Source organism: Gobius niger (genome assembly GCF_951799975.1).
Source record: "Gobius niger genome assembly, chromosome: 1".
NCBI classification, from domain to species: Eukaryota; Metazoa; Chordata; class Actinopteri; order Gobiiformes; family Gobiidae; genus Gobius; species Gobius niger.
The window spans coordinates 67,226,369-67,236,008 of NC_136852.1; the positions used below are offsets into that span (position 1 = coordinate 67,226,369).

Consider the following 9,640-nt stretch of genomic DNA (forward strand, 5'->3'; position numbering starts at 1 on the left):
AAAATGGATTTTGATTTTTTGTTTTTTTGTTTTTTGCAAAGCAGACTTGCATTATTTTATGGCGCTGGGATTATTTTCCCTACGCATTTCACGTGCCATGGCTCATGCTTTTGCCTGACATAAAAACAAACCGCTGTGTGATGATGTCATCAGGCCGCGCTGCCCAGTTTACTTGCACAGGTGTGAGGGCTGGCCAGCAGGGGGCAGGTGTGACACAGAGACCTCTCCTCAATCGAGGCAAACTTGAAATCATTTGTGCTGTACTGTTCAGAAAACAGAAAATATTCTGCAGTTTTTTTTTATTAATAAATATATAAATAAAATAAACACTTTTTTTTAAAGGCAACAAATCATCGTGTGAATAATCGTGATTTCAATTATGACAAAAATCATCGTGATTATAATTTTTTCAATAATCGAGCGGCCCTACCCATCACCCAGGGGCACGAAGCCCCCGACAACAGAGACCCCTCGATCACGCTAAGGTGGTGGTTCCAGGAGGGGTACTTGAGTTGTATTGAGAACTAATTACTTTTACTCTGCAATATTTGAAAGATAAATAGAACACTTTCTACATTACATTCATATAAGGGCTCCACTTTAAGTAAAAATTTGACTGAGCTGCTTCCATCCAGTTGGCAGTTGACATGGGTATTCTAATATCACAAGCACTTTACATCAAATATTTTATCCAAAGTCTCAACTCCACTTGCTAGTTCTGATGAGAAACTCTGTGTCTCTGTGTGTTTCAGTTCAAGAGGATGCTGAACCGGGAGCTGACTCACCTCTCCGAGATGAGCCGCTCTGGCAACCAGGTCTCTGAGTTCATCTCCAGCACCTTCTTAGGTCAGTAACCACCAACACAGCGCATTCGCTCACATCCAAAACAGGCCGATGCAAAACAATTTAGTTGAACCCATTTTTCGTTCTGCCCATGAAATGTTCCCTGTGCCACTGGCTGCAAAACAACCCCATGAGTTGGACAGATGTTTTTATTAAATTCTGTGCATCTTTTTCTTCCAACGGTCCTAGCCCATGCTACTTTTACATATACCTGACGTTTTAGACCCCGGCACAGACTTCACGTGTGTTCGCTGTGTGTCCTCAGATAAGCAGCATGAGGTGGAGATGCCCTGCCCTCAGGCGCAGAAGGACAAGGAGAAGAACAAGCCCATGTCTCAGATCAGCGGAGTCAAGAAACTACAGCACTCGTCCAGCCTGACCAACTCCAACATCGCCCGCTTCGGCGTCAAGACGGAGACCGAAGACGCGCTGGCAAAGGTCTGCCCCAGAGTGTTCAGCATTCAGCAGGGCTGTAGGTTTTTTAGGAGGGTTTAATATCAGACCCAATAACGCTAATTCATTCTTATCCTCATTGTCCTACGATAGATATTTTGTTCATAACTCTGCCTTTGAGAACAGTATATGTGGGTCATGGGTTCAAATGAAGCGTGATCTGAAATAAAAAGAAAAGAGAACATTGGATTCTGGGACCTACTTACACTATAGGTTGTATAGAAATTAGGGGTGGGAACCTCTGGGTATCTCATGATCCGATCCGATGCACGATACATAGCTTAATGAACCACAAATTAATCTTATTCATAATTACAAAAAACTATTCATATAGGCATGTATTTGTGTGACAGGGTTTGGCCCAAGTGCTTAAAATTGTAGTGCTGCCTCCTTCTGGTCTGACTGAAGTCTTGACTGTTGACTCAATTGGCTGAAAGCAGTGGAGCACTGCTACCTCATTAATATGCAGGATGTCAGTCATTAATATGTATGATGACATCAAAGTATCGATATTGGAATAAAAAGCATTGTATTGTGTCGCAAAATATCGCTATATATCGCAAAATCGATAAATTGTCACACCCCAATGGAAATTATAATCAATTCCACACATTTTTCGGTTATTTTTAATGTATTTTTCATTTTTTAACCCTCTCATTCCAAAATGTTATTTTGTTACCTGTTGGCAACGTTGTGGGCGAATGGGGGGGGAAAAATACACTAATAGTCTCAATTTCCATTCTGGAGACTGATATTGTCTAATAATACAATAACTGAAATCTGGCAATAATTAACACAGGCCCTCACCCCCCTGCAGTGCTCCCCGACCCTGCCTGGGTACAAGCACGTTTGAGGTTGAAAGAGAACACTAACTTTTAACAGAACTTTGAAATGCATTTCATCATTTCTAACATGTCTGTTTCCTCTTTTGACAGGAGCTGGAGCATGCAAATAAATGGGGCCTTAACGTTTTTAAAATCTCAGAGTTTTCTGGGAATCGGCCGCTGACAGTCATGATGTATACGATATTCCAGGTAAGGACATTTGGGCACCTACTCATCGTGCCGTACAGTTCACCAAACAAAAGCTTTTGACAGTGCTATGAACAGTAACAAAGTACATTTACTTAAGTACTGGACTTAAGCAGAGTCTTTTACTTCAGTAGTATGTCTGTTGAGAACATTTTTGACTTTTACTCCACTACATTTGAAAGTGAAATAGAATACTTTCCACGCCACTACAGTAAATTTGCCCAAGTGTTAAGTTATTTTAAAAAGCCTAACAATCCACACTCTATATGTCATAAGGCCTCTCCCTGTCATGTTGATGTGCAAAGTTTTGCCAAACGCAGATTTGTTATTTCTACTTTCAATAACTTCTCCTTTCATCCCCATGGTTGAACTGTTTTCACTACCTTCGTTTAGCATGTTTGAGAGTTGCTTAAATTTTGTAACAGCGCCGTTTTCATTGATCTATAGCCACATATTGGCCTTGTGCCCTCAGCTGATGTATTATTGTTTGTTAATTCATCATAAAACCACAAAATTCTCATAGGTTAAGAGCCACAACCAATATCGATAACATTTACAGCAAAAATAAAAGGATTTCTGACTAAAACAAGCTAATTGCCCATGAAGTTCTTCGACAAAAACTTGTGTTTGTCGTGCAGGAGCGAGACCTGTTGAAGACGTTTAAAATCCCCCTGGACACCTTCATTACCTACCTGATGACCTTAGAAGACCATTATCACGCCGACGTGGCCTATCACAACAATATCCACGCTGCTGACGTCACCCAGTCCACACACGTGCTGCTGTCCACCCCCGCCCTGGAGGTAAGACCCCCCCACCCACCCCGCCCCGTCACTGTCTGTGTGCCTGACGTCCGTTTGACTCACATGTGCCGCTCCGCTGTAGGCTGTGTTCACCGACCTGGAGATCTTAGCTGCCATCTTTGCCAGCGCGATCCACGATGTTGACCATCCGGGAGTCTCCAACCAGTTCCTCATCAACACGAGTGAGTAGGATGTGCAGATACAGAACCGTGAACAATGTGTATCAGCAAATGTAAATTACCTTTTCTGAAAATTCAAACAGGAATTCCCCAAGGAACAGTCCTAGGTCCCATTCTCTTTAGTTTGTACATTAATAATCATAATCCTCCTCAGGTCTGTCCAGGTCTTCTTTTGTACAGTTCAGTGCCTCATTCATGAACATCTTCTTAAGTAACTTCTTAAAATCCGTTCCTTCGAAGGCAGTGTCAGGAAACTGCGGCAGATTCACGACACGTTCTTAAAGAGGCTAGATGCAAGTTAGTCATTTTATGCTCACTACTGCCACCTGAGGTCTGAAGCGTAACTGCAGCTTCTATATTAAGCTCGTGCATGACGGCACTTCTGGTGAACAGGTCTGAGCTCATTCTACACATTAGGACATGGCTGGAACTTGTAGGGGGATGAAAATACTTAGTTTTAACATTTTTAAACTCTGTATAGTCCCTTTAAGTAGGGAAAATCCTTCGCATGAGTGTTCTGAGTTTGGTGAATGCCAACTTGGGAGCAAGTGCATGTGAGGACTAATTGGCATATGTCACTGCCTATCATTCACCATATAAGGACCAAAAATTGCCATGCGCAAAAGGCACCCAGAGGAGGATATGAATGGCAAAACACAAATCCAAAACGAACAACCGACAAAACCCCAAAAGAAAAAGATCTCAGCCATCTGCGCCTCACTCTCAAACCTCAGGAACACAAGGGCGCAGGATCAAGGCCCACGTTAATGTAGCGCATTTAATGTAAACGCCGGCATTCAAAGGTTTTAGCAATAATGCTTTACTACTTTACTTGCCATTAATAAAAGTGACATTACCAACTTATTTCTGTATAAAGGCATCTGTAATTTATTATACTTATATTTACATTCTGGAATTAGTTAGTACACGATGAAATATGTACAAATATATATGACTCAGAATGTTGGATCCCATCAGGAGCAGATCATGAACAGAACTGAATATTTTTTTGTGCGTTTGCGTCCTCCTGAGTGTTTTTAGGATGTTTTCTTACAGTGAAGTGTTTTCAGCTAAGAACAAGTTTTGTGAATGCCAAATACCTTTCTAAGAAGCAGTGAATGAGGCCCACTGTCTGCTCATCCATTTTTAACATGTTTTGTACTTAACTGTTTTATAAAAGCCCATCTAGGGACACGTAGCTCCAATTAGCTTCTGCTGTAAGCACAATGATACATACAGACATACACATATAGATATATATAGACTTTTGTTACAGTTAGTCTATATTTGTGTATGTGTCCATCAAATAAACCAAATAAATGAAAAGAGTTAAAAGTTGTTTGACTATGCCTAACACCGTGGATGCTGTGCTCCCTTACAGATTCTGAGCTGGCGCTGATGTACAACGACTCGTCTGTGCTGGAGAACCACCATTTAGCAGTGGGCTTCAAACTTCTACAAGAGGAGAACTGTGACATCTTCCAAAACCTGACCAAAAAACAGAGACAATCACTGCGCAAGATGGTTATTGACATAGTAAGTGCACAGGAGGGAGCTTGTTTTGTTTTGAGTTAGCGCTAAATGCTGCCCTGTTGCGTGACCAGGTCCTGGCCACAGACATGTCCAAGCACATGAACCTCCTGGCCGACCTGAAGACCATGGTGGAGACGAAGAAGGTGACCAGCTCCGGAGTGCTGCTGCTGGACAACTACTCCGACAGGATACAGGTTCGCATTATGTTTCAGATCTTCCACCTTTGGATTGGCCGTGAAAAACAAGGCGCGATGTGTTTAATTTATAATTTAACAATACCTTTAAGCCGGGTGTTTTTTCTGGTGTACACATAGACTCAGTTTAGTCCTGATTTGAGCTTGATCTAGGCCTAGTGGCTCTTGACGATCAAATATTTCATGTGGTGATACTTTGAAGGTTGTACTTGATGTGAAAAGTTTGTAACCTGCTTTAAAGCACAATGACATAATGGTAATAGGATGATAATGGATGATGGCCGGATTAAAACCAAAACAATGTCTCAATAAGTATTCATTTATTTTATTCATTTATTTCATCAGGCAAAACTTGACCTGAAAGCACTTAATTGGACAGGGTAGGGAACACATGCAGAAGAAAGCAGACATTGACATTGGCATACCAGAGCTCCCTCTTGTGGCCATATGTTAAACTGACCAAACGTGCTTTTGTTCAGCGGTGTCTGTACCAGTAGCTGTAAAAATATAAGTAGCTCAAATGCATTGTCGACATGAATGTGTATATGAGTTAGATTACAGCCTTGGCAAAACAAAACAAAAAACTGCGCAAATTAAACTCATCATTTCTAATAATATTGCCCTAGGTGTTGCAGAACATGGTTCACTGCGCGGACCTGAGTAACCCCACCAAGCCCCTGCAGCTGTACAGACAGTGGACGGACCGCATCATGGAGGAGTTCTTCAGCCAGGGCGACCGCGAGAGGGAGAGGGGCATGGAGATCAGCCCGATGTGTGACAAACACAACGCCTCGGTGGAGAAGAGCCAGGTAAAGGCGCACGCTAGGGATGTGTCACTCACCCATGTGTCAGAGCACGGGACATGTGGCTGTGACACATGTTAAGCTACTCTTGGACTTGTTGCTGATGAGGTGAGAGTTGATGTTGGAATGTTACAATATAAGCATCGTAGCGTCGTATAAAAGCGTGATAGCACTGTGTAAAAACTGGTGGTGGGACTCGATTAAAAAAAAAAAATTCTAGTTAATAATGGCCTTTGTAATTAATTAATCGCAATTAATCGCATAATTTATTCAGGGGTTGTATTTATTTTTTAGAGGCATATTTTAGATGCTTCTTTGCATTTGAACTCATCTGAAGTGGAGATGTGAGGCCTGTGTAAACATTTCAAACACTTTTTGGAGAATGATCTTTTTAAATAGGTTTATGTCGGCGCTTAACTGTGTGAATAAACACAGACACATTGTTTTTGGCTTCTGCCTAAGCAACGTCTGCAGGAAAGAAAGTAACTGAAGTGTTGAAAGTTAAGTGCAATTAATTTAGATTCATATTTTTAATCGCACTAAACCTTATGTAATTGATTAATCGTAGTTAATCGAAAAAGGTCCTGGCCCTAGTAAAAACATGATAGTGGTCATACCGCCTTTGCTATGCCCAATCCCGTCAGATCTTGGATGCTAAGCAGGGAAGGACCTGGTCAGTACTTGGATGGGAGACCGTTTGGGAACACCAGGAAGCCTAGCGAATGAGTGAGTGAGTGGTTGGTGGTCGGAGGGGCTGATGGCGCAGACTGGTTGCCTCGCTTCCGTCAGTCTACCCCAGGGCAGCTGTGGCTACAATAGTAGCTTACCTCCACCAAGTATGGAGTGAACGAATAGTGCAATGTAAAGCGTCTTTGAGTGTCCAGAAAAGCACTATATAAAACCAATGCATTATTATTATTATTATTATTAGTGTCATGTAAACACATAAAAGTAACTTGTAAAAACATGACAGCAACTTCTTTAAACACTGCAGTAAGTTGAAAAATGTTGGTAGCCTACGTATCCTGTAAAAACACTACATTAACTTGTAAAAAGCAGAATCTTTGTAGGCAAAGATACTTAAGCTGTCTTCTGTGCTCTGTGGTTTAAAGTGTTGAAAGTGTTTCACCTATCTTCTAATAAGCTAACGATCTTTTTGGCAAAAGTCTATATATATTAATATTAACCTTTAAGGGGAGGGGTTTAATGTCTTTCTATCTGTGTTCTACTCTCAACCTGTTTAGAAAATGTCTTGGATACATTCAAAAGTGTCTCAAAAATGTCAATTGTTTGCTGGTCGCTCATCTTTTTTCATTTCGCTTTGTCATTTTATTTATTTCATTCAAAAACAAAACTTCTATGTCAATGCAGCTTGAATGAAAAGGAGCAGAACCGAGCGATCTTATAACATCGGCCCCTTAGTTACCTTTACAATCACTTTACATCAGTTCTGTTGTTGTTGTTTTTTTACTGTACTTACAAATACAATCAAGAGAGTTCCAGATAATTGTACATCATTTACATCCAACTCTTTATTTACACTTACAAATATGGTATTTCACATTATTCTCATCCAACTCTAATTCCTTTCCTTCTGACTGTTCGTTCCATTGTTTCTGGTTCTGAACCTGTTCTGTTTTTGTAGTCTGTTCCTTTCATTGTAGTGACTTTTTTCCAAACCTTTCTTGACTGTTTACTGACAATATTTTTCTGTTGTCTATATAGAAAACCTGAAATCTATTAAAATGAACTAAAATAAAGTGACACAATGGGCTTTCCTGTCTTAGGTGGGTTTCATCGACTACATCGTGCACCCGCTGTGGGAGACGTGGGCCGACCTGGTGCACCCTGACGCCCAGGACATCCTGGACACGCTGGAGGACAACCGGGAGTGGTACCAAAGCACCATCCCCCAGAGCCCCTCCCCTGCGCTGGACGAGCCCGACGACGGCAGCGGGCGGCCGCCGGGGGGAGACAAATTCCAGTTCGAACTGACTCTGGAGGAAGACGGCGAGTCGGACACGGAGAAGGACAGCGGCAGCCAGCCCGAGGAAGAGGAGGAGGAGGAGGAGGAGGAGGAGGAGGAGGAGGAGGAGGATGAAGAGGAGAACAGCTGCACGGACTCCAAAACGCTGTGCACGCAGGACTCCGAGTGCACCGAGATCCCCCTGGACGAGCAGGTGGGGGAGGTCGAGGATGCGGACGATGAGGCGGGGACACTGTGCTCGCCGGCCTGCGTCCCGGAGGAGGACGAGGAGGGGGACAAGGGCGGGGACGAGGAGGGGGAGACGCTGTGCTCGCCGTCCTCGGTCAGGGAAGAAGACGAAGACGGGGGGACGCTAGGTTCACCTGAATGTGTCCCGGAGGAGGACGAGGACGAGGACAAAACCCCCGACACATAGCATTTCATTCACCGCACCTAACGCACTCTTCTTAGTAATGACAGAGATTTATTTATAGAGTATTTTGGGGGGAGGGCTTGGGGAGTCCGCAGCTACGTCCACAGTAATACCTTCTCCTTTCAAATGTCCACACTAGACTTCTAAAGCTGTAGAGCAGTCATTTTCAAGCAAAGTTAAGTGCAATATACAAAAGAACATACAGCATGTGTACTTTTGACTTATCTGTGTTGTAAAAATTGTAAATGTCTTATTAACTTGGCATAAATTAGCACAAACTAGTTGACACTCTCTGAAATATGACAAAGAAAAGCAACTGCATTGGCTCAAATTGTAAACCATATTACAAATATCCATATCCAGGAATACTGTTGTGATGATCCCATTTATATAATGCCGTATATCTCTGCAAGATTTGCATGCTCGAAATGTTGATAGATGTGGAATGTGCACTTGTGCCACCAGGTGGCGCCCCAAGCTGCACCATTTGTTTTATAACAATAGTAAAAGAAGAAAAGTTCTGTTGTATATTGACATCTAGTCTGGTGACAACTAGAAGGTGATTTCTAACTGGCCAACCATTTCTATCAGGGGCGTGACAGTATATCGATTTTGCGATATATCACGATATTTTGCGGGACGATACGATGCCGATACGTTATTGGCTGATATTGATGCTTTTGATGATGTCATGTAGAAAACAAAACAACACACACATGTAAATCCTATAAATTATGGAGCATGTAGTTGTTTCTAAATTTACAGTGTTAAAAATGATCCCAAAACATACTCAAGATAACGATATCGTAAAGATGTATTTATCTTGAGCCATGTATCGTGTATCGTATTGAATCGTGAGGTAGCCAGAGTTTCCTGCCCCAATTTCCTACATCTATTTTACGCTAAAAATGTATTATTGTGGACGTAGCCGGTCATCACGTTATTTCTTTTGTGTTGGTATCCAAAGCTTCTGATCACTTTGGCCTCTCCCCCTTCTCTTCAGACACGCCCACTGGTACCCCCTCCCCCCACTTATTTTTGCACTCAGGAAATCTTCTTTCCATTCCTGTCCGTACTTACGCGGTGTGTATGTCTCTATCTTTCTCGCCTCCATTCTGGCTCTCCAGTTCCTTCATTCCCTTCGCACTTTTTTGCCTACTTTTTTCTTTCTATTTTTTTAAATTTATTTTTTACAAGTGCCCATTCAGTTCCACTGCAGAGAATGTCCCTCGACCTTTTACAGGCCGCTTTTCCTCCTCCACTGTGAATCGTATCCCGCGTCATCCCCCTCAAAGAAAAAGAAAGGAATAAAATCCCGCCGTAAGCTGCAGCACATTTGGGGAGCTTTATGAACATCCGAAATGGAAGTCTTCCTGGGAAACTAAACAAAAACAAAACTCAC

The 9,640-nt window shown here is 42.3% G+C and overlaps 1 protein-coding gene across 5 annotated transcripts in view; it reads left to right on the forward strand.

Moving 5' to 3' along the window:
• Positions 1-8,994, forward strand: part of pde4d (phosphodiesterase 4D, cAMP-specific) — a 296,018-nt gene extending 287,024 nt beyond the window's left edge. For all 5 annotated transcript variants that reach the window (XM_079552154.1, XM_079552158.1, XM_079552155.1 and 2 more), the window contains 9 exons: positions 753-846; positions 1,109-1,281; positions 2,232-2,330; positions 2,966-3,130; positions 3,213-3,312; positions 4,691-4,845; positions 4,914-5,036; positions 5,663-5,845; positions 7,627-8,994. In XM_079552154.1, the coding sequence (XP_079408280.1) occupies positions 753-846; positions 1,109-1,281; positions 2,232-2,330; positions 2,966-3,130; positions 3,213-3,312; positions 4,691-4,845; positions 4,914-5,036; positions 5,663-5,845; positions 7,627-8,241 (1,707 nt within the window). In that variant the 3' untranslated portion in view covers positions 8,242-8,994. The remainder of the gene's footprint in view (positions 1-752; positions 847-1,108; positions 1,282-2,231; positions 2,331-2,965; positions 3,131-3,212; positions 3,313-4,690; positions 4,846-4,913; positions 5,037-5,662; positions 5,846-7,626) is intronic.
• Positions 8,995-9,640: the final 646 nt, after the last annotated feature.